The 25,344-nt window shown below is 49.4% G+C and overlaps 3 protein-coding genes across 9 annotated transcripts in view; 2 read left to right on the forward strand and 1 right to left on the reverse strand.

Annotated features, from left to right (window-relative positions):
* Positions 1 to 6,162, forward strand: part of LOC140389525 (choline-phosphate cytidylyltransferase A-like) — a 63,454-nt gene extending 57,292 nt beyond the window's left edge. For all 7 annotated transcript variants that reach the window (XM_072473709.1, XM_072473706.1, XM_072473708.1 and 4 more), the window contains one exon: positions 1,589 to 6,162. In XM_072473709.1, coding sequence (XP_072329810.1) covers positions 1,589 to 1,786 — 198 coding nt within the window. In that variant the 3' untranslated portion in view covers positions 1,787 to 6,162. The remainder of the gene's footprint in view (positions 1 to 1,588) is intronic.
* Positions 1 to 25,344, forward strand: part of dynlt2b (dynein light chain Tctex-type 2B) — an 832,392-nt gene that overhangs the window by 217,625 nt on the left and 589,423 nt on the right. The window lies entirely within an intron of this gene.
* LOC140389524 (organic solute transporter subunit alpha-like) overlaps positions 6,948 to 25,344 on the reverse strand; it is a 69,421-nt gene continuing 51,024 nt past the window's right edge. Inside the window, exons 7-9 of the mRNA XM_072473704.1 lie at positions 22,674 to 22,820; positions 19,041 to 19,146; positions 6,948 to 7,224 (exon numbers count right to left, since the gene is read on the reverse strand). Of these exons, the coding sequence (XP_072329805.1) occupies positions 7,016 to 7,224; positions 19,041 to 19,146; positions 22,674 to 22,820 (462 nt within the window). The 3' untranslated portion in view covers positions 6,948 to 7,015. The remainder of the gene's footprint in view (positions 7,225 to 19,040; positions 19,147 to 22,673; positions 22,821 to 25,344) is intronic.

Below are 25,344 nucleotides of genomic sequence, written 5' to 3' on the forward strand. Positions count from 1 at the left end.
GATCCGATGGATCTGGTTTAACCTCATCTGACAGTGCGCGCATTGGGAGTGCGCGCCTTGATTTTTACACTTGAGTCTCTGGGTTTTAGGGAAGAGAGTGCTTCGTAACTAAATCACAGCTGTCATGGCTGTATGACCGGAGACAGGAAATGAAACCGATTGTTGAGGGAACTGGGGGACGCGAGATGGGACGAAGGTACCAAGAAAATCTGTGAATCTGAAAAGTTAATGGGAACTAAGACACCGAGACGTTGACTGATACAGTGTAGGAGGAACAGGGGAAGAGTTCAGCATTAAACCAGAAAATGTAACCGTGATCAAGACGCAGTCTGTGAGTGATAGTAGTCACTGCTGAAAGGTGATACTTCTCTGATGGTGAGTAACTAGAGTTAGAGCAGGATCTATCAAACAGCAAGGTTTGGAGGACATGGTAGTGGTGTCTCAGTGGGAGAAGTAAAGTCGGGCCATTAAAGTCCAGAGGTGTTTGAGGGATGCATATGTCTAGAACCTCACCCCAGCAGAGAATCCCTTCCCTGAAGCCTTTTGCCTGGACCCTTCAATCCCACCTCTGACCCAGCCTCTGGTCACCCGTCTTCTCGTTCCTTGAGTGGCTTCATGTCAGATTTTGTTGGATAACGCTCCAGTCATTATTGCACAGAAAGCGGTTCTTCAGCCCATCGTGTCTGTGCCGACTGTCTGTGCTGTACATCACGCACCGACTTAGGGATGTTTTGCCAGATTAAATGGGTATTTGAAATTCTCTATCCCAGACAGCTGTGTTTGCTTGGACATTGAGTATATTCAAGAATGAGATCAATAGACCTTTGGGCATTTGAGATAACGGCGGTTGGGGGGGGGGCAGCAGCAGGGGAATGGTGGAGCAGCAGCGGAAATGGGGGGGTGGAGAGGATGGGGGAGCTGGGGAGTAGGGGGGGGGGTGGGTTGGGTGGCAGGGGAATGGGGGTGTTGGGAGGGATGGGAACAGCAGGAGAGTGGGGGGTGTTGGGAGGGATGGGAACAGCAGGGGAATGGGCGGTGTTGGGAGGGATGGGAACAGCAGGAGAGTGGGGGGTGTTGGGAGGGATGGGAACAGCAGGGGAATGGGCGGTGTTGGGAGGGATGGGAACAGCAGGGGAATGGGCGGTGTTGGGAGGGATGGGAACAGCAGGGGAATGGGCGGTGTTGGGAGGGATGGGAACAGCAGGGGAATGGGCGGTGTTGGGAGGGATGGGAACAGCAGGGGAATGGGCGGTGTTGGGAGGGATGGGAACAGCAGGGGAATGGGGGGTTTGGGAGGGATGGGAACAGCAGGGTACTGGGGGGGTGTTGGCAGGGTTGGGAACAGCCAGGGAGTGGGGGAATTGTTGGAGGGGTGGGAGCGATGGGGGTTGGGGTGGGCAGGGGATGGGGGGGGGGCGGTTGCAGGAAAGTAGAGTTTTAATATGTCATCCATGATTTTATTGAGCGGTGGGGCCTCCTGTATTTTTAAGATGCTCGTTAAATACAGCTTGTTGTTGAAAGTGTTGATTACCATTTGTGGGTTTACAAATTTCTGTTGGTTTCTTTCATTGCCCTGCCCATGAAACAGAAACACATGCTGAAAGAGGGCAAAGGTCGGATGTTGCAAGCCATCACCCCCAAACAGAGTCCCAGCAACAGCCCTGCCCGGGAACGTTCGCCCTCACCCACCTTCCGATGGCCGTTCTCCAAGACCTCGCCACCCTGCTCGCCAAAACCAGAGACGGACGCAGCTGGCTACGACATCAGCGACGACGATTCGGAGTAAAGGTCACGCTCTTTATCTGCTGGAGTCTTTTTTCACCCCCCCCCCCCCTCCCCAACACCCGTCCCCTCTAATTCCATCTATCGATGGCCTGTGACCCACACGGACTGCAGGCTCGAGGCAAGTATCACTCTCTCACACACACAAACCGAGAAGGAGTTCAAACAAACGGGGTCAAGTTGGACTTTGGAATTAAAACATTAAAAACAAATAATTTTCCACAGGGAAACTGCTCGAACGATGTAAACTGGTTTTTCTTTTAGCAAATTAAACTAATTTAAAAGAAACAATTTGAAAAGATCACAGGGGAAACTGGCTTTCTTTTATATTTAAGGCCTTGTATTGTATCTAAGTGCTGTCGGGACTTGCGCATCAAAGCTTAATGTGTATTCTTGCGTTTAAGGCTAGAAATGTACACCACCCACCCCAATTCCGTGACTGAGAGTTGGGGAGGGGGGTCTTGTATCCACCCTCGGGCTCCCTCTCTCTTCCGTCTCCATCCATTTGAATGGCTTTCCCAGTGATGGAGGAGTTGGAACATGCCCGTTATCTGTAGCTGCCTTACTGGCTTCTGCAACTCCACCTGTTTCCAACTCCTCTGTGTCTTCTGTCCAGTCTCGCTATGTTGGCTCAGAGAGCTCGTCAGCCCCTGCTGCTGAGAGTAACACCAGGGGTGGCTGGGGGTGAGGGGGTGCCAGTGACACACTGGAGGACACGAGACTGAACTGGGGGTGCTGGCTATACCATTGACACCACCTGCTGCTTCGCTTAGAGGGCAGGGATTTCTGTCAAGCCCCCTTCCCACCCCCGTATGAGACCGGTGTGGTCCCCTTCCCTTGTGGTTTTTTTAGTGCTGGCCTTGGCCGTGGGTATAGAATGACTGTAATTGACCAGTGAGAGAGTGGAGTTCTGGGGTACTGGGCCAAGACTGAGCTCCCAATGGGTTAAAAGGTCTGAAAGAACTGGGAGCTGCATCTGCCCTTCCTGTTTCACACACAGCTTCCACTGTTCAGCACGGCAGCCAGTCACTGGGGAAGTCTTGTGCTGTAACACACTTTCACCCACAGGTTTCTCAGGCACTTGACCGTTTTCACTTTTGGGTCACGTTGGTGTATAATCCATCCCTTTTTGCACTTGGACAGCTTGGGGTGGAGCCCAGACTGGATTTCACTTGTACTGCACCACTTGAACAGAGAGATCATATTCTATTTCATGACTGTGCCGATCAGAGCCCATTAGGTTGAGGACTGAATCGAAATGACCTTGGGAATCCCATTGGTGTGTGTGATGTACATCTCTGCACACTTGGTCCGAGGTGTATGTATTTCGTCTACATATTATGTACATTGGATGCAAACCTATGCATGTTTGCAGGTGAATCCTATGTTTGCATTTAGATTGCTATCTGACCGGCCTCTGCTCTGTACTCCTCCAGTCCACTTGAGGAAGTTAACTGAAGAGGGGAGAATGAACTAAGTGAGGAAAGCCGTCCTGTAAATGCACAGCAGGCTCACCTAGTGCCTGAAAAAGAAAAATCAGGGTAGTGTTTGGGGCAACAGCCCCTTCGTTAGAACTGACCACGTTTAACCAAAACTTTTGAGCTGTCCAAGGTACAGCTTCTTGCAAGTTCTCCTTCAGCTTTTTTTCTTAAATAAAAAAAACACTTTGCCGGCGGTACAAATGATTACTGAACATCACAAATGTTCCAAACTAGCAAACTGAGGGCATAGCAGTCATGAGCACTGTTCACTCACAGGGTGTCGTTGGAAAGAGCAACATTCATTGCTCGTCCTTTAATGAGTTCTTGCTCCTCCACCGTTAGCTATCACCAGCGTCTATCCTGACCCTTTTCTATTTCCTATCTAAGTGTTGGCTCTCACCCCTATGAAGTGCCCTGGGACATTTTATTATATCCACAAATAAGTGTGTCAGGTTCCACGTATATGTTGATGGCACCCAGCTCTACCTCACCACCTCTTCTCGCGGCCCCCTCCACCGTCTCAATTTTCAGTCGACTTGTCCGACATCCACTGCAGAACAAACATTTTCTCCGACTAAATATTGACACCACCAAAGCCACTGTGTCTGATCTCTAATGCAAACTTATTCTCTTGCTGCCAACTTCATCCCTGGCCACTGGCTGGGACTGTTTGCAACCTTAACGCCTGACCCCCAACGTGAGCTACGTACCACGTCCCTGCTCCATCAATCAGATCTCCTATTTTTAACCTTACTCCCAATGAAGCGACAGCTCAATTTTAAAATTCTCATCCCTGTTTTCAAATCCCTCCCTATCTGTGTAATCCCCTCCAGCCCCACGAGCCTCTGACACCGCTGCGTTCCCAGAATTCTGGCCTCTTGAACATCTCCAATTCCTAACCCCCCCCCCCCCCCCCCCCCCCCCCCCCCTCCACCACTGGTGGCCGTGCCTTCAGCTTCCTGGCCTAAGCTCCAGAATTCCCTCTCTCAACATCTCCGCCTCTCTCTACCTCGCTCTTCTCCTTTACGATGCTCCCTCAAACCTACCTCTTTGACCAGGCTTTTGGTCATCTGTCCTAATATCTCTTTGGGTATCTCAGTGTCAAATTTTGCTTTGTGATGCTCCTGTGGGGCAGGACGTAAAGCAGGGATGGTGATAAAGGAGTCATAGATATTGGCCGAAAGGTACGCATTTATGAGTATGATTGGGTCAGGCTGCCGTTCGCTGACTAGTCTGTCGGGCAGCCCTTCCTACATTCACACAAGACCCCAGTTGTTAGTGAAATGGGCTGCGTTGGTCATTTGGCCATTTCAAAGGGCAGTTCAGAGTCCACCACGTGATGGAGGGTCTGGAGTCACATGCAGATCAGACCATGCAAGGACGGCAGATTTCCTTCCCTAAAGGACATTAGTGAACCAGATGGGTTTTTTTTTTAATGACAATCCAGTAGTTTCACCGTAGCTGAGGATGGCTTTTAATTCCAGATTTATTTAAATTTCCCAGCTGTTATGGTAGGACACAGAGCCATGTCCCTGGGTCATGAGGCCAGGCTTTGGGTTACTCGCCCAGTAACCTAACCACTGTGCTACAGCAGCCCTACTGACAGGACACAGGCAGCGCTTTACAGCCAGGAAGAGTTGGATTGTGAAGATTTGTTGTCCTGTCAGCTGAGCTTTGCCTGTTTATTTTTCGGAATTTTGTGTGTGTTACAATCTCTTTATTTAAAACTCAAATGAGACTTTTTAACATCCCTGTACTGTAAATGGGGTTAATTGAGAGCACTGTGTGACTGTTATTTTATTACATGCTGTACTGCGAATAGCAATGGGTTATGAATAGGCTGCACTGAAATTTGCACTTTGCTCTGTGTCATCTTTGTCTTGGGTTTCTGAAAGTGCTCGCTAACTAGTGCATGCATTTAAAAAGCATCTCTCGTGACCTGCGGATGTCCCAAAGCACTTTGCAGCTGCTGCTGGGGTGCTATGCGCTTGCTGTTGTAATGTCGGGAGACTGGGGAATGTTGCGAGCCCCTGTGGGATTCCCTGTGCCGCAGCCTCAGCCTGCCCGGTGATGCACTGGAACCAGCCTGCTGCATTTCACCCTTGGGAGAAGTGGGTGAGAAACAGAAGACGAGAGCAGTAGCTGCCGGGTCTCGTCTTGCAGTTGAATTGAGGGTTGGGTTTGGGGGGTGGGGGGGGGGGGGGGGGGGTGCAGGGGGTTTAACAGCAGTGTGAGGGGCCTCAGCATGGTAAGAAAGGGAGGACGGGAAATGATAACCGCAGCTCATGGAGCAAAATGAGAAGGACCCCAATCATCTCCCCCGTACCCCTGATCTGTGACATGTCTCAATGCAGGAGGTCTGGTAGCAATAGACTCCCAACCTGCAGGCAATCGGCTCACTCACTAAAACCTGGCCATTAGCCGGGTCTCGCTGATCCTTGATCATCCCCCCCCCCCCCTTCACATTACACGGGAGGGCATGGATCGAAACTGGCCAGAGCTGTCTCTCACTATTACAGTGAAATAAGGAATCCTGAACTGTACAAACCTTCGCTCAACCGTTGCGTAGCCGGTGGAGGTGAATTTCTCGCCTGGTATTTGTGGAAAGAATCTGTGTGTTATTTATGCAATGAGTCTGTTCCTGTGGGGCAATCTTTGTGAATCGTCTAAATTTAAACATTTTTAAAAAAAGACTTGATCTCTAGGTGCGGGGCTGGTGGGCGGGAGAGGTTAAATTTAAAGCAGTTGAAGTGCAAGGTGCTAAGTGTAAGTTTGGTTCTGAACTGAGATTTTTATTCAACTTGCATGTTGTCAATAAGTGGATTCTGTGCTGATGTTTCAAATCAACCTACAGCTGTCAAACAGTGGGAAATTGTCTGATTAAACTGCATTAAAATAACCCTCTGCCTTGTGTCCCTTTTCTCTTCTGTCAAATCGTTGTGTTATTTTTCAATGGTATTTGCTTGAGTTACAGGTTCCTTGGGCGCTTTGCTAACGGCTCTTCAGGGTCCAAGCCTGTCCCAACCAACTCTTTCCCCCCACCCCCAAGTCTGGAGGAACTGGGATGGGGGAGTTTTATAAAAAATCATCTTCATTGTCACAAGTAGGCTTACATTAACACTGCAATGAAGTTACTGCGAAAATCTCCGAGTCGCCACATTCCGGCGCCTGTTTGGGTACACAGAGGGAGAATTCAGATTGCCCAAATTTCCTAACAGCACGTCTTTGGGGATGTGGGAGGTAGCCGGAGGAAACCCACGCAGACACGGGGAGAATGTGCAGACCCCGCACAGACAGTGACCCAAGCCGGGAACCGAACCTGGAACCCTGGAGCTGTGAGGCAACAGTACTACCCACTGTGCTACCATGGTTGTCCTACAAGGGGCAGTAGAGTAGCATGGGCCAACGTTCTTTGACATTCAGATGAATGAGAGGTGATAACATTGCAACATAAAATGCTTGACAGGGTTTGGCAGAGTGGATGCCGAGAGGCTGTAAGATTCTATGATGACATTTGAGGATGGTTCAGGGATTACACTGACCACGACACGAAGAGCAAAGCAGTTCAGCACTCACTTAGTATTGGGGACTGCCAGGATAGATTATGCGCTCAAATCTAAAGAGCTGGGTTTGAACCTCTGACTTGGGTGTGAGGGTGTGCTACACTTTTAAAGGAACTTCATGTAAAATTGTACATTTTAATTCAAGTTTTTTGGAGGGGTTCAATTTGAGGTTATCAGTGCCCCCAGCGTTTACAGATTACAGCGTTGTCCTACATCCCCAGGTGAAGGGGTGACCTGGTTGCTGCTATTTTCTGGTGTTTGAGAACCTCTCTTCTCCTGTTTGGGTTGGGCTGTGTCCAATGCTCTGTAACCTGGTCGATCATCCTTCTTCCTGTAGGACGCTTGTGTCAGCACTCCAACAAAGAACATCTCTATAATTAGCAGCTGGTTGTTCATGACTGTGAAGGAATAGAAGGTTCTGGAATTACCATCCATGCAAAGCAACGAAACAGTTTCGAGATAAGGTGATGAAGAATAGAAGTCAGCTATTCAGTCCCTCAACTGTCCCACCAATTCAGTTGGATCATGGCTGATCTGTATCTCAACGGTAGCATTGCGGATAGCACAATTGCTTCACAGCTCCAGGGTCCCAGGTTCGATTCCGGCTTGGGTCACTGTCTGTGCGGAGTCTGCACATCCTCCCCGTGTGTGCGTGGGTTTCCTCCGGGTGCTCCGGTTCCTCCCACAGTCCAAAGATGTGCAGGTTAGGTGGATTGGCCATGATAAATTGCCCTTAGTGTCCAAAATTGCCCTTAGTGTTAGGTGGGGTTACTGGGTTATGGGGATAGGGTGGAGATGTTGACCTTGGGTAGGGTGCTCTTTCCAAGAGCCGGTACAGACTCGATGGGCCGAATGGCCTCCTTCAGCACTGTAAATTCTATGATAATCTACCCCTCTTGGTTCCTCCAATCTCAGTTTTGTCCATTGACTTCCAATAACTATGGGAAAGAGAATTTCAGATTTCCACCGATTCATGTGAGGAAATACTTCCTGATATCACCACTCTAAATTTAAATTTTTTAATTCCTCTACCAGAGGAAACAGTTTCTATTTGTCCATCCAATTAACTTCTCAAATCAACTTTTAACAACCTCAATTCCAACATCCTTATTCCTGAACTCAGAATTTGACTCCGTGCAGTGTGTCATTCCAGTGGGCTGGTTTAGCACACTGGGCTAAACAGCTGGCTTGTAATGCAGAACAAGGAGGCAGCGTGGGTTCAATTCCCGTACCGGCCTCCCCGAACAGGCGCCAGAATGTGGTGACTAGGGGCTTTTCACATTAACTTAATTGAAGCCTACTTATGACAAGCTATTATTATTATTATTATTGAATTGCCGCAGCATTTCCTCCCAGGGCAATATTCCTGAAGTGAGATTGGCTGGGCCAGCATTTGAACAATAAAAATGAAATGAAAATCGCTTATTGTCACAAGTAGGCTTCAATGAAGTTACAGTGAAAAGCCCCTAGTCGCCACATTCCGGCGCCTGTTCGGGGAGGCTGGTACGGGAATTTGTTGCCCATCCGTAATTGCCCTTGGATCGAGTGGATCGCTCGGCCATTTCAGAAGATAGTTAAGAGTCAACCACTTCCCTGTGGGTCTGGAGTCACATGCAGGCCAGACCAGGTAAGGGCAGCAGATTTCCTTCCCTAAAGGGGCATTAGTGAACCAGATGGGTTTTTACAACAATCGATGTCATGGTCACCATTACGCAGATGGGCTATATATTCAAGATTTATTTGTGCTGCGGTGTTGGGATTTGAACCCATATCCCCAGAGCATTAGCCTGAATCTCTAGATTACTGGGGCAATGACATTACCACCAGGTGACAGGCCAGCGTGGCTTGTGCAGGGTAAATAATTTTCAGTTCCATATCTCATTAATCATGAGGAAAATGCCAGCGTGGTGAAATGATTCCTGGATTCTTGGAGAGAAACTATTTTCTCTGCCAGGAGGATTGAGAAGGTTAAAGAGCCAGGATATTTAGGCATGATAGCAGCAAGCATTTCTCCACATCGGTTAGTGGAATATTCTTCAATTGTCTCCCCCCCAAGCCTTGGGAAAGGGGGGCGGGGGGGAGGTTGTCAACTGAACATTTCTGTACCATTTGTTGCTATTTAAGTGTTACGGAACTAAGCTGAGTTACTGGACTGAAGATAGGTCAGCCATGATCCAATCTAATGGTTTCTTCCTGTTTCTAACACACTGTCTATTGAGGGTCAGTCAATAAAGTGGACTGTTTAATGTGCAGAACTGCAGGGACAGGATACCCCAAGCTTGAGCCCTGACCTCTGCTTGGCTAACTTGTTTTCAATGGGGACGGGGGCTATGATTTGTCTCCTAACCCCAGGTTGAGGTTTTTGGCATGCATGCATATGGGGTGGGAATCAGCCAGTATTCTTCTGAATATTGAGCGGGGACCAAGGGTATGGTGGATTCAAGATTGCGTCCGTAGGGCTCGAAGGTTCAGCCAAAGCATAGAGCTTTACTTCGAGTAAGGAAGTAAAACATCGGCCTCTTTCGCCTCCTGCACTCCCGGCTCTTGTGCAACCCCAAATATAGCCAACCCCCAGCTTGGTTCGACCCGGACTCCTACTACTTTCGAAAGCACCTTTGTCACCCCCATCCAAAACCCCTGTAGTGCTGGGCATGACCAAAACATATGGGTATGATTCGCTGGGCTTCTCGAGCACCTCGCACACCTATCCTCCACCCCAAAAAATTTACTGAGCCGTGTTCCAGTCATATGTGCCCTGTGTAATACCTTAAACTGAATCAGGCTTAGCCTGGCGCACGAGGACGACGAGTTTACCCTGTTTAGGGCATCTGCCCACATCCCCTCCTCAATCTCCTCCCCTAGCTCTTCTTCCCATTTCCCTTTTAGTTCGTCCATCATAGTCTCCCCTTCGTCTCTCATTTCCCTATATATATCCGACACCTTACCGTCCCCCACCCATTTCTTTGAGATGACTCTGTCCTGCACCTCTTGTGTTGGGAGCTGCGGGAATTCCCTCACCTGCTGCCTCGCAAAAGCCCTCAATTGCATGTACCTGAATGCATTCCCTTGGGGCAACCCATATTTCTCGGTCAGCGCTCCCAGACTCGCAAACTTCCCATCCACAAATAGATCTTTCAATTGCGTTATACCTGCTCTTTGCCACATTCCATATCCCCCATCCATTCCCCCCGGGGCAAACCTATGGTTGTTTCTTATCGGGGACCCCCCCAGTGCTCCGGTCTTTCCCCTATGTCGTCTCCACTGTCCCCAAATCTTCAGTGTAGCTACCACCACCGGACTCGTGGTATAGTTCCTTGGTGAGAACGGCAATGGGGCTGTCACCATAGCCTGCAGGCTGGTCCCCCTACAGGACGCCCTCTCTAATCTCTTCCACGCTGCTCCTTCCTCCTCTCCCATCCACTTACTCACCATTGAAATATTAGCGGCCCAATAATACTCACTTAGGCTCGGTAGTGCCAGTCCCCCCCTATCCCTACTACGCTGTAAGAATCCCTTCCTCACTCTCGGAGTCTTCCCGGCCCAAACAAAACCCATGATACTCTTTTCTATCCTTTTGAAAAAAGCCTTCGTGATCACCACCGGGAGACACTGAAACACAAAAAGGAATCTCGGGAGGACCACCATCTTAACTGCCTGCACCCTCCCTGCCATTGACAATGCTACCATATCCCATCTCTTGAAATCTTCCTCCATCTGTTCCACCAACCGCGTCAAATTTAGCCTGTGCAATGTGCCCCAATTCTTAGCTATCTGGATCCCCAGGTAACGAAAGTCTCTTGTTACCTTCCTCAACGGTAGGTCTTCTATTTCTCTACTCTGCTCCCCTGGATGCACCACAAACAGCTCACTCTTTCCCATGTTCAATTTATACCCTGAAAAATCCCCAAACTCCCCAAGTATCCGCATTATTTCTGGCATCCCCTCCGCTGGATCCGCCACATATAGTAGCAGATCATCCGCATATAAAGATACCCGGTGTTCTTCTCCTCCCCTAAGTATTCCCCTCCATCCCTTGGAACCTCTCAGCGCTATCGCCAGGGGCTCAATCGCCAGTGCAAACAGTAATGGGGACAGAGGACATCCCTGCCTTGTCCCTCTATGGAGCCGAAAATATGCCGATCCCCGTCCATTCGTGACCACACTCGCCACTGGGGCCCTATACAACAGCTGCACCCATCTAACATACCCCTCTCCGAGCCCAAATCTCCTCAACACCTCCCACAGATAATCCCACTGCACTCTATCAAATGCTTTCTCGGCATCCATCGCCACTACTATCTCCGTTTCACCCTCTGGTGGGGCCATCATCATTACCCCTAACAACCTCCGTATGTTCGTGTTCAGCTGTCTCCCCTTCACAAACCCAGTTTGGTCCTCATGAACCACCCCCGGGACACATTCCTCTATTCTCATTGCCATTACCTTGGCCAAGACCTTGGCATCTACATTGAGGAGGGAGATTGGTCTGTAGGACCCGCATTGTAGCGGATCCTTTTCCTTCTTTAAAAGAAGCGATATCGTTGCTTCTGACATAGTCGGGGGCAGTTGTCCCCTTTCCTTTGCCTCGTTGAAGGTCCTCGTCAGTAGCGGGGCGAGCAAGTCCAAATATTTTCTGTAAAATTCAACTGGGAATCCGTCCGGTCCCGGGGCCTTTCCCGTCTGCATGTTCCTAATTCCTTTCACCACTTCTTCTACCGTGATCTGTGCTCCCAATCCCATCCTTTCCTGCTCTTCCACCTTGGGAATTTCCAGCCGATCCAAAAACTCCATCATTCTCTCCCTCCCATCCGGGGGTTGAGCTTCATACAATTTTTTATAAAATGTCTTAAACACTTCATTCACTCTCTCCGCTCCCCGCTCCGTCTCTCCATCTTCGTCTCTCACCCCCCCTATTTCCCTCGCTGCTCCCCTTTTCCTCAATTGGTGTGCCAGCAATCTGCTCGCCTTCTCTCCATATTCATACTGTACACCCTGCGCCTTCCTCCATTGTGCCTCTGCAGTGCCTGTGGTCAGCAAGTCAAATTCCACATGCAGCCTTTGCCTTTCCCTATACAGTCCCTCCTCCGGTGCTTCCGCATACTGTCTGTCCACCCTCAAAAGTTCTTGCAACAACCGCTCCCGTTCCTTACTCTCCTGCTTCCCTTTATGTGTCCTTATTGATATCAGCTCCCCCCTAACCACCGCCTTCAACGCCTTCCAGACCACTCCCACCTGAACCTCCCCATTGTCATTGAGTTCCAAGTACTTTTCAATGCATCCCCTCACCCTTAAGCACACCCCCTCATCCGCCATTAGTCCCATATCCATTCTCCAGGGTGGACGCCCTCTTGTTTCCTCCCCTATCTCCAAGTCTACCCAGTGTGGGGCATGATCCGAAATGGCTATAGCCGTATATTCCGTTCCCCTCACCCTCGGGATCAATGCCCTACCCAACACAAAAAAGTCTATGCGTGAATAGACTTTATGGACATAGGAGAAAAACGAGACCTCCTTACTCCTAGGTCTACTGAATCTCCACGGGTCCACCCCTCCCATCTGCTCCATAAAATCCTTAAGCACCTTGGCTGCTGCCGGCCTCCTACCAGTCCTGGACTTCGACCTATCCAGCCTTGGTTCCAACACCGTGTTAAAGTCTCCCCCCATTATCAGCTTTCCGGTCTCTAGGTCTGGGATGCGTCCTAGCATTCGCCTCATAAAATTGGCATCGTCCCAATTCGGGGCGTACACGTTTACCAACACCACCATCTCTCCCTGTAATTTGCCACTCACCATCACGTATCTGCCCCCGTTATCCGCCACTATAGTCTTTGCCTCGAACATTACCCGCTTCCCCACTAATATAGCCACCCCCCTGTTTTTCGCATCCAGCCCCGAATGGAACACCTGCCCTACCCATCCTTTGCGCAACCTAACCTGATCTATCAGTTTCAGGTGCGTTTCCTGTAACATGACCACATCTGCTTTAAGTTTCTTAAGGTGTGCGAGTACTCGTGCCCTCTTTATCGGCCCGTTAAGCCCCCTCACGTTCCACGTGATCAGCCGAGTTGGGGGGCTTCCCAGCCCCCCCCCCCCCCTTGCCGGTTAGCCATCATCTTTTTCCAGCTTCTCGCCCAGTTCCCACGCGGCTGTATTTCTCCCAGACGGTGCCCCCCCCGCCCATCCTTTCCCGCACCCACTCCCCCCTTTCCCCAGCAGCAGCAACCCAGTAATTCCCCCCTCCCCCCCCCCCCCCCGCTAGACCCCCCGCTAGCGTAATTACTCCCCCCATGTTGCTCCCAGAAGTCAGCAAACTCTGGCTGACCTTGGCTTCCCCCCGTGATCACGGCTCGCCCCGTGCGGCGCCCCCTCCTTCCTGCTTCTCTATTCCCGCCATAATTATCATAGCGCGGGAACCAAGCCCGCGCCTCTCCCTCGGCCCCGCCTCCCATGGCCAACGCCCCATCTCCTCTCCCTCCCCACCTCCCCCCATCACCACCTGTGGGAGAAAGAAAAGTTACCATACCGCAGGATTAATCATACAATCCCTCTTCGCCCCCCCCCCCCCACTCGTCCCACCACTTTGTCCAAACGTTCATTTTCGTAGTCCAATCATTCCAATTTTTCTTCTACAATAAAAGTCCACGCTTCATCCGCCGTCTCAAAGTAGTGGTGCCTCCCTTGATATGTGACCCACAGTCTTGCCGGTTGCAGCATTCCAAACTTTATCTTTTTTTTGTGAAGTACTGCTTTGGCCCGATTAAAGCTCGCCCTCCTTCTCGCCACCTCTGCACTCCAATCTTGATAGACGCGGATCACCGCGTTCTCCCATTTACTACGCCGAGTTTTCTTCGCCCATCTAAGGACCATTTCTCTATCCTTAAAACGGAGAAATCTCACCACTATGGCTCTGGGAGCTTCTCCTGCTCTCGGTCCTCGCACCATAACTCGGTATGCTCCCTCCACCTCCAACGGACCCGTCGGGGCCTCCACTCCCATTAACGAGTGCAGCATCGTGCTCACATATGCCCCGACGTCCGCCCCCTCCACACCTTCAGGAAGGCCAAGAATCCTCAAGTTGTTCCTCCTTGCGTTATTTTCCAGTGCCTCCAACCTCTCCACAGATCGTTTCTGGTGTGCCTCCTGTATCTCCGACTTCACCACCAGGCCCTGTATGTCGTTTTCATTCTCTGCTGCTTTCGCCTTCACGACCCGAAGCTCCTGCTCCTGGGTCTTTTGTTCCTCTTTCAGCCCTTCAATCGCCTGTAATATCGGGGCCAACAACTCTTTCTTCATTTCCTTTTTTATCTCCTCCACGCAGCGTTTCAAAAACTCTTGTTGTTCAGGGCCCCATATGAAACTGCCACCTTCCGACGCCATCTTGGTTTCTGCTTGCCTTCCTTGCCGTTGTTCCAAAGGATCCGCTGCAATCCGGCCACTTTCCTCTCCTTTTTCCATCCGTGTCCAGGGGGAACACCCTTCTGGTTTACCGCACGGTGTTTTCAGCCGTTAAAATTGCCGTTGGGGCTCCAATCAAGAGCCCAAAAGTCCGTTTCACAGGGAGCTGCCGAAACGTGCGACTCAGCTGGTCATCGCCGCACCCGGAAGTCCCCTGCTGCTGCCTTTGTGATGGAGATGCAGGTTAGGCTGAATTCTTCTGGCCAGAAGCTGTAGCAGAGAGTAGTTCACGTGATCTGCACTTTGAATTGATGTGAAGCAGCATGTACCTTTGGCGTCAAAGCTGGGAGTGGAGTTGCTTCAATTTTGCAACTGAGGGCAAGCAAGGCAAGCGAACTGTGAAGATCAATGGGGGTTTTTTTTAAAGTAAGGGATGGCCAGAGACTCAAATGGGCAGTTTACTCATTGGAGAGGATCTCACAACAGAATCTGCTGGAGAGCGCTGCCCAGGAGAGTCCAGCGCAGGACAGAGCAGTTGTAGTGTTAGAGCTCCAAGACCTCTGGTTAAAGACCTGAAAAAATAAACTTAACTCGGAATAAAGGAGTATAAAGATGATTTCTTGAGGTATGGTTTTGTCCGTTGTGGCGATGCAAATAAGGAGGCAAAGGCCATGTGTGTTATGTGCTGGGAAGTACTGGCAAATAAGAGAAGTTTCAGAATTTGAAAGAGAGGTAGTATGTGAAAAATCTATTTAGAGGGTGAGACCCCAGAGTCAGTTACTAACTTGAGCTGACTCCAAATTAAAAGACTACACTGCTGTTGCTGACCTGTGATACCACATTAAAAATGTACCAAAAGCTACAAGGATGTCAGCATTCTGGTGTAGCAACTCCCAGGAGTATCCAGTGCTGAGTACAAGCATTTAAATTGAGATTTATTTAGTGTCCCGTGTACCGAGGTACAGTGAAAAGTATTGTTCTGTGTGCAGATCAGCAGATCGTTCCATACATGAAAAGGACATTTTTAGTTAGGGCATTATGATCAGCTCAGGCTTGGAGGGTCGATGTGGACGTGCTGAATTTCCTTAGTTTCCTGAGGAAGTATAGGCGCTGTTGTGCTTTCCTGGTCATAGCTTCGACGTGGGTGGACCAGGACAGATTGTTGGTGATGTGCACCCCTAGGAATTTGAAGCTGTCAACCATCTCCACCTCGGCACCATTGATGCAGACACGGGTGTGTACAACACCTCGCTTCCTGAAGTCCATGATTTTCGATGCTATAGCCCTTCACGATGACCTACGTTTGTGAGGTTGGATTTTTTGTTTTCATAAAGCTGAAGACAGCACAAAGAAACTGGCTGAAGTCTGCACCTGTTTCACGCATTGCCCTCTGCTCCTTTCAACTGGATTTCAGTGAGATTGTGAGGACAAAGCATGCTCCCCTTTCTCTAAAAAGGTAAGTGAACATGATGTGTGTCACAAAGGTCGGCCGGCATGGGTCCTGAAGGTGTGCCAGTTGCCAAAAGCGGTTCCCGGGAAAAAAGTTTGAAAAACACTGAACACTACAGGCTCTGATGTTAGATTGTCCGTTTACTTGCGCAAATGGTCAATGACATCATCATCTCCGATGACGTCACGCAATCGTTCTGTTAAAGTGCCCCTGACCAGCTTCGAGGCTGCTTTGTAACATTAACAATCAGTGAGCAACACGAACAATCAATCAACAACACTCAGTACATCAGACATTCCGGAGGCCGTCATTCTCTGTGTGGCTGTCGGCAAACCTCCAGCGTCTGCTTTTTAGTGCTTGCTGCAACTTCTGGTGTCTTTGGCTTGGTGTGAGCCTCGGCAGTGGTTATCTTAACTGGAGTTGACGTAGTGATCTCAGGTTGACTTGGTGTTGGATTCGCAATTGAGCGGTTCTCTCAAATTTGTTTGGTTAGTGTCAGGGAAGTCCAGGTCATCTCTTGGCACAGCTGGATTTGGATTCTATGCCGGTTCTTCCTCTGGTGGATTGGTTCTTGTTGGCAAACGTTGATCGGCATGTCTTCTCCATATTACATATCATAGAATTTACAGTGCAGGACGAGGCCATTTGGCCCATTGAGTCTGCACCGGCCCTTGGAAAGAGCATCCAATCTAAGCCCACACCTCCACCCTATCCCCGTAGCCCAGCAACCCCACCTAACGTGAGCAGCACGGTAGCACAAGTGGTAGCACACTGTGGCTTCACAGCGCCAGGGTCCCAGGTTCGATTCCTCGCTGGGTCACTGTCTGTGCGGAGTCTGTACGTTCTCGCCGTGTCTGCGTGGGTTTCCTCCGGGTGCTCCGGTTTCCTCCCACAGTCCAAAATGTGCAGGTTAGGTGGATTGGCCATGATAAATTGCCCTTCGTGACTTAAAAGGTTAGGAGGGGTTATTGGGTTACAGGGATAGGGTGGAAGTGAGGGCTTAAGTGGGTCGGTGCAGACTCGATGGGCCGAATGGCCTGTTTGCAAAAGGGGCTTTTCACAGTAACTTCATTGTAGCCTACTTGTGACAATAAGCGATTATTATATTTATTCTGCACTATGTTCTATGTTCTAGTGTAGGGGTTTCGTACAGTGGGTTTGTATGGTGTCAGAGACGGGTTTGTCTGTGCTAAGATGGTGGCAGGAATCCACTTTTCACTTGTGGTATAATTTCTCGCAAGAACCTCTTGACCCTGGTGAAAAACGCAACATTTTGCCTTGTTCTCCCACCGTGTGACCTGATCCTGCTGCTTCCTCTCCACAATTTCTTTTGTCTTGGGTGGTTTTAGCAAATCGAATGCTGTGTGTGGTTGACGTTTAACCATTGGCTACCACTGGAGAAAGTTGGGTTGTCGATTGTGCAGTTTTCCTGTACGAGAGCAGGAATTGACTCAAACATTTAGTCAATGAACCTTGTTCTCTGGTTAACTTTAGCAACTGTTTCATCCTCTGTACAGAACATCTGCCAGCCTATTAGTGGCTGGGTAATGAGGAGCGGACCAGCTGTGTTGAATTCCGTTCTCCTTCAAGTAATTTATGAACTCTTGAGATATGAACTGCGGCCCATTATCACTCACCAGTTGTTCAGGCTAACCAAATCTGCTGAAGATTTCACCCAATCTCTCAACTATTTCTCCGATGACGTTATCTTCACGATGGCAACTTCAGATCATTTTGAGTGAGTGTCGAGTACAATGAGAAGCGTGCGCTGGTGTAATCACCATGTATCGTTGCCAGGCCTCTTCTGGCCATTCCCACAGGTGCAACAGGGCTAATGGCGGCAGTTGCCGCACTTGTGCTCGAGCCGAATACGTTCCCAACTTAACAATTTTGGCATCTAGCCACAACCACCAAAAATAAAACCCTTGATCTCCTTCAACCTTACAATACCACAGTGGCCTTTGTGTCATTGGATTAATCGACATTTTCTTAATGATGGTGAAATGATGACTTTCTTTCCCCAGAGGAGACAATTCGTAGTATTCCTACAGAGGCACAAGGAGGTCGTTCAACCCATCGGGTCTGCACCAACTCTGCCCCCCCCCCCCCATAACCCCACCTAACCTTTGGACACTAAGGGCAATTTATCACGACCAATCCACCTAACCTGCACACCTTTGGACTGTGGGAGGAAACCCACAGAGACTCGGGGAGAAAGTGCAAACTCCACGCAGTCATCCAAGATTGGAATTGAACCGGTCCCTGGCTCTGTGAGTCAGCAACCCCTTGCCTCCATGCCACCTCAAGACAGCCTGCTTCTACGGGTAACTCAAGTCTTTGGGGAGTCTTGTCTTGAAGCACCATGTTCGTAGCCTCTGACAGTACTGGATCACTTCTAGTACACTTCGCCTATTCTGCGGTTACGTTTTTCCTAAATCTATGCCCCCTTGTTATTGATCCCTCAACTAAGGGGAACAGCCTCTACCCATCTACCCTATCTATGTCCTTCATAATGTTGTACACCTAAGGGCGGCACAGTGGTTAGCACTGCTGCATACTTGTGACAGTAATAAAGATTATTATTATAGATGTACAGGGTAGGTGGATTGGCCACGCTAAATTGGAAAACAATAATTGGGTACTTTTAAATTTTGTACACCTCAATCAAGTCCCCTTTAACCTTCTCTGTTACAAGAAAACAACCCCAGGCAGTGTTTGACCAGTCTTTTTAGGGAAGCTACAAACTGTGTGAATGATTCACCTTCATCTTTGTTGAGCTTATGAAACCTGAACTTTTCTGCAATGACTAAAGGTTGGTTATGATGAATAGTGACCCGGCAAAATGTCCACTATTTCTTCAGATGGTTTTGCGCCTGGTTTTTCCGGCTGTACCAGACTCCTAAGGCAGTTAAATGTGTGCTTTAAAAGAGGAGAGGTTTAGGGAGGAAATTTTAGAGTTCAAGACCCTGGCAGCAGAAGGCACAGCTGCCAATGCTGGAGTGATGAAAATCGGGAGTGTGCGAGAGGGGTGCAGAGATCTTTGAGGGTTGGGGGGCTGGAGGAGGTCATAGAGACAGGCCGAGACCATGGAAAGATCTGAAAACGAGGAGAATGTTTCAATGGAAGCATTGCCGTTGCGAAAGGCAGCTTAGGTCAGTGAGTCATGGGGCGTGATGGGGGAATGGGACTGGGTGTCAATTTGTTTACTGGCAGCAGAGTATTAATCAGCTGAAGTTTATGGAAGGGGGGGGAGGGGAAATGATGTCCTGGCCAAGAGTACACTAGCTCACTACTCGTATCATCCACCCTGCCCCCACAAGGCCTACTACTCTCCAGGGTAGTTGCGCTATACCAGGTTGAAGTACTTACGTTGGCCTCTGGTCCTTGCAGAGTATGGAGGAGCACAACGGATGTTCCCAGCCCCAGCCAGCGTTCCAATGATTGAATTCTGCAGCGAGGACAGGATCAGGATTGCCTGAGAAATGCAAGAAAGGAAAAGAGTGTGAGAAAGGATTGGGAGATAGTGAATCTCTTGGAAGGAGCAGATAGATTTTGATTAAAGTTTGACCCATGTCATTGGGAAGAGTTCCCCTGCTATTCTTCGAATTGTGGCGATGGTAATTTTTACATCTACTCGAGAGGTGAGCGTGGCTCCAGTTTAATGTCTCCCCCCAAAGTTGGCACTTCCGGAAGTGCAGGTCTTCTCAGAATTGCATTGAGAGTGTTGGCCTGGATGATGGGTTCAAATCTCTGCAGTAGGGACTTGAAGCCACGACCTTTGAGCTTGGAGACCACAGTGCTAGCCACCTAGAATTTAGTCAACCTAAAGCTCAGGAATAGGCCATTCCTTTGACCACAGTGTTTATCCAACTTCCCCTCAAACCCATCACCGTCTCTATCATGGGTAGGCGACTTGAGGCAATGGGTGCTCCAAGCTATTGGCACCAACCTGATCCACACTGGCTGTGCCGCAGATGTGACACAGCCAGCTCCCGAAGGAGTCCGAGTTGCTGTGGCAACATACACTTTTACAGCATGTTGCACCCTGGAGCTATGGATCGAGATGGTCAAGGCTGCAATTTCTTTCCATTCTATGGCTGACCAGGAATCTCTCCCAGGAACCTGCCCCTGGTGTGTGCTGGAAGTGTTTGCAGGTTGATACTTGACCTGTTTTGGCCACACTACAAAGGTACCTTCCTTAGTCATCAAGTCCTGGAATGGGACTTGAACCTGGAGCTTCTACCCCAGAGTGCACTGCACGGACGCCACCCACTGTGCTACAAGGCCTTCCTTGCTCCCATACTATCCACCTCATTTACTCCCTGGGGTAGTGAGTTCCACTTTCTCACCACTCTTTGGGCAAAGACGTTTCTCCTGAATTACTTGTAACTAACTCATTTTTATTTTAGACTGCACGATGCATCGTAAGCTAAAGATAAAGTCACCATAGTCCCAGGTGACCGTAGGCTGCTTTGCCCTTTGAGGGGGGAGAGCTGACTGGTGGTGATTTAAGCTGAGGGTCACCACATCTCAGGTGAGGGGCGAGGTTGAGACCTTCATGATTAATCCCATAAGCCTTTATGGGAATTGAAGCTGCGTTGCTGGCCCCGCTCTGCATCATGGGTCAGCTGTCCAGCCTAGTGAACTAAACTGGCCCTGCATGATACATGGTAAAACACGAGACACTGTGTTGTCTAACTGAATTCCAAGGTTAACATGACCTATCTACTTTTCGATGGAGGTCACATGATGCAATGAGTAGTCTATCCCGAGGGTTTTGTTTGCTTTTTTATGGCACGATCAATTTGTATCACTACTTTTGTGTATCCGTGCTCCCATATCCCTCTACTCCTCCCATATCCCACTATTCCTCCCATATCCCTCTACTCCTCCCTTATCCCTCTACTCCTCACACATCCCTCTACTCCTCCCTTATCCCTTTACTCCTCACACATCCCTCTACTCCTCCCATATTCCTCTACTCCCACATCCCTCTACTCACATATCAATCTATTCCTCCCATATCCCTCTACTCCTCCCATATCCCACTATTCCTCCCATATCCCTCTATTCCTCCCATATCCCTCTATTCCTCCCATATCCCCCTACTCCTCCCATATCCCTCTACTCCTCCCATATCACTCTACTCCTCCCGTATCCCTCTACTCCTCCCATATCCCTCTACTCCTCCCATATCCCTCTACTCCTCCCATATCCCTCTACTCCTCCCATATTCCTCTACTCCTCCCATATCCTTCTACTCCTCCCATATCCCTCTACTCCTCCCATATCCCTCTATTCCTCCCATATCCCTCTACTCCTCCCATATCCCTCTATTCCTCCCATATCCCTCTACTCCTCCCATATCCCTCTACTCCTCCCATATCCCTCTACTCCTCCCATATCCCTCTAATCCTCCCATATCCCTCTACTCCCACATCCCTCTACCCTTCCCATATCCCTCTACTCCTCCCATATCCCTCTGCTCCTCCCATATCCCTCTGCTCCTCCCATATCCCTCTACTCCTCCCATATCCCTCCTCCCCTCCCATATCTCTCTACTCCTCACATATCCCTCTACTCCTCCCATATCCCTCTACTCCTCACATATCCCTCTACTCCTCCCATATCCCTCTACTCCTCTCTTCCCCCCCACCCCCCCGCCCCCCATTTACACACTTACTCTCCAAGCATGACCAAAATGTACCACCTCACACTTCTCTATAATTGTCTATTGACTGCCCATTCTGTAGGTTTCTGAATGTGGTCTGTATATTTGTCCCTGTCCTCCTGCGTTAACCACATTCCCCATTTATATTCATGATTAGTCCAAATCCTCCATGTAAATGGTGAACAATAGTGCCCTCAGCACTAATCCCTGTGGAACATCACTGCCTCTGACCCCTCCCCCACTATAATCCACATGTCCCGTCCTTAGTCCTGAATCTCCTACGTGACCCCTATCAAAGGCTTTCTGAAAATCCAAATACATCACATCTGCTGGATCACTTTTGGATTTTCGCAGAACTTCATTGCAGTGTTAATGTAAGCCTACTTGTGACACTAATAATAGGTTATTATTACTTGTATCACTGAGCTGCCTTTTGTCTCAATAAAGTTTGTCTATAAAACAACCAAGCCCTATTTCTTATATTATCACTCCTGGAATGAATTGATCTTTCCGCATCATCTTTTGTTTCGGTGCAACATCGTGGGCCGAAGGGCCTGTACTTCGCTGTATTGTTCTATGTTCTATGTTCTATCTTAAAACTTAAAAAAGTTATGGCTCTGGTTCAGTCTCTTAGCCACTGTTGAGAGCTGACCAGGCCTCTGTAAGACTGTTCAGTGCCACTGTCATCACTGAATCCCCCACTATCGACATCCGGAGGGTTACCATTGATCAGAAACTAAACTGGATCAGCAATATAAATACTGTGGCTACCGGGGCAGGTCGGAGGCCGGGAATCCTACGTCGAGTAACTCACCTCCTAACTCCTCGGAGCCTGTCCACCATCTACAAAGCACAAGTCAGCAGTGTGATGGAATACTCTCCACTTGCCTGGATGGGTGCAGCTCCAACAAGGCTAAAAGAAGTTGGCCACAAAGCAGCCCGTTTCATTGGTACCTCATCCACCGCTTTAAACATTCAATCACCATGACTGATGCACAGTGTCAGCCAAGTGTACCAGCTACAAGATGCACGGCTGTAAGGCACGGCCTTCCAAATGTGCAACTTCTAATCACTTAGGACATGGGCAGCAGACACAGGGGAACACCACCAGCTACAAGACACTCAACTACGTTCATGCAACAAATATTGGCCTAGCCAGCAAAGCCCACAAACTATGAATGAACCAAACAATTGTTCTTTAAAATAAAACTCTCATTCCTTCCATTGCTCTAACTTTGACTCTCGTCTCCTAATCACTTCAGTTGCTGGCTTGGGTTATTTCCTTCAATTCCCAACCCCTGGACTTACCTTTGCGGCTGTGGCCCACTCACCTGGAACAGAGCAAACTTTGCTGTCAGATTCTGACTAGCCATGTGGAGTTTGGCCTCTCGGAACAGGATATTCACCGGCCAAAGTCCAAGGATTGTAGACACTCCCAGGAACAGGTTGAGCCAGAGGAAAATGCTCGTTGAAGATAACTGAGGCAATAATGCAAGAGAAAGAAGCGGCATGTCAGATTTCCCACACACTTGATTCAAAACTGGATAAGGTCTCGAAGTGACATTTTGTGCTGTCCTGGGAATGTTTGATGGGGACAGTGTAGAGGGAGCTTTACTCTGTATCTAACCGCGCGCTGTACCTGTCCTGGGAGTGTTTGATGGGGCCAGTGTAGAGGGAGCTTTACTCTGTATCTAACTCCATGCTGTACCTGTCCTGGGAGTGTTTGATGGGGACAATGTAGAGGGAATTTTACTCCGTATCTAACCCCGTGCTGTACCTGTCCTGGGAGTGTTTGATGGGGAGAGGGTAAAGGGAGCTTTACTCTGTATCTAACCCCGTGCTGTACCTGTCCTGGGAGTGTTTGGTGGGGACAGTGTAGAGGGAGATTTACTCTGTATCTAACCCCGTGCTGTACCTGTCCTGGGAGTGTTTGATGGGGAGAGGGTAAAGGGAGCTTTACTCTATACCTAACCCCGTGCTGTACCTGTCCTGGGAGTGTTTGGTGGGGACAGTGTAGAGGGAGCTTTACTCTGTATCTAACCCCGTGCTGTACCTGTCCTGGGAGTGTTTGATGGGGACAGTGTAGAGGGAGTTTTACTCTGTATCTAACCCCGTGCTGTACCTGTCCTGGGAGTGTTTGATGGGGACAGTGTAGAGGGAGCTTTACTCTATATCTAACCCCGTGCTGTACCTGTCCTGGGAGTGTTTGGTGGGGACAGTGTAGAGGGAGCTTTACTCTGTATCTAACCCCGTGCTGGACCTGTCCTGGGATATCCCTCCCCAGGACTTATACTCTATTTGTATAATGAAAAAATATCTCCCAAAAATGTTGAAATAAATATGAATTTGTGACTTTACCTTAAACTGTTTAATCCAACAGTGTTCAGGTGAGGAACTGACAGGTGAATCTCATCAGTAATTGCACTTCGCCCTCCCTCACTGTCTGTCTCAACCTTTCCCCTCTCTTCTGTTTAGCCGCCTACTGCCTTACTCTACTGCTCGAAATCTTCGTATTTTGTTCTTCCTGAGTTCTTTATGTCCAACCCCAGATAATGGAGGCTACCCGAATCAGGAACTGTCAATGAGCAGCGATGATTGAACAGCCTGGCGTGTTTCTAACGAAAAGCAAAGACTAAGCCTCACCTGATCGAGGTCTGTATAATAGAGAAAGGATTTGATTCGGTTTATGTGAAAAAGATATTTCCTCTTGTGGATGAGACCATAAAGGAAGTCAAGAATAAATCCGACCGGGAATTCCGGAGAATATGGAACTCGCTCCCACAGGGAGTGGTCTAGGTGAGTAACATGGATACATTTAAGGAGATGCTGGATAAGCGCATGAGGGAGTGAGGAATTGGGTACATTGATGGGTTGAGGTGGTTGGAGGCTCCTATGCAACACAGACACCAGCAAGGACCCGTTGGGCCGAATGGTCTGCTTTGGTTTTGCATTTCCTATGTCATTCCTCCTCCCAGCACTCAAGAGGGTTGTGAATGGAGCCACAACATTGTCCCCCTGGTTCTCCATCTTGTGATCTCATGAATAGGCCGTCCTCGCTGGGGTGAAGCCACTGGATTCATCCCTGTGTCTTCCCGCTTAATTTATTCCCACCTCGGATATGAAGATATCCTCTTTTCCCACACTATGCCTATGTCTAGGATACGGATGGGAGCCCCATATCCCACCAGAGGGAGGCAATGTGGAGTTAGATCAAATATTCCAGGAGAGACGCAAAGAAAGAAAGAAAAGCTTGCATTTATATAGCACCTGTCAAACTTAATGTGGCCCCAAAGCACTTTATTTACGGGCAATGAATTATTATTTGAAGTATAACCGCTGTCATGATGGAGGAAACATAACAGCCAATGAAAAATTAAATTAAAATCGCTTATTGTCACAAGTAGGCTTCAAATGAAGTTACTGTGAAAAGCCCCTAGTCGCCACATTCCGGCGCCTGTTCAGGGAGACTGGTACAGGAATTGAACCGTGCTGCTGGCCTGCCTTGGTCTGCTTTAAAAGCTAGCTATTTAGCCCTGTGCTAAACCAGCCCCTTAACGTATAGGCCAAGTATAAAAGTGAACTGGCAGTGGGGATGTGTGGATGGGGGTCTGGGTGTGGTTGGGGTGGGAGTGAGTGGGGGTATGGGTGAGGGTGGGTGCGGGAGTGGGTGGGGGTCTGGGTGGGGGTCTGGGTGGGGTTAGGGTGGGATTGTGGGTGGGGGTGTGGGTGCATGAGTGAGTTGGGGTGTGGGGGTTGGGGTGGGTGGGGATGCGGGTGGGGGTGTGGGTGGGGTTGGGATGGGTGGGGATGTGGGTGGGGGTATGGGTGGTGGTGGGGTGTGGGTGGAGTTGTGGATGGGGTGGGGTTGGGGATGGATGTGTGTGGGGTTTGGGTGGGGTTGTGGGTGGGTGGGTGGGGTGGGGGTGGGTGCGGGAGTGGATGGGGTTGGGGTGTGGGTGTGGCTGGGTGGGGGTGTGGGTGGGGGTGGGGGTGGATGCGGGA

Source organism: Scyliorhinus torazame, chromosome 14 (assembly GCF_047496885.1).
Source record: "Scyliorhinus torazame isolate Kashiwa2021f chromosome 14, sScyTor2.1, whole genome shotgun sequence".
Taxonomy (NCBI): domain Eukaryota; kingdom Metazoa; phylum Chordata; class Chondrichthyes; order Carcharhiniformes; family Scyliorhinidae; genus Scyliorhinus; species Scyliorhinus torazame.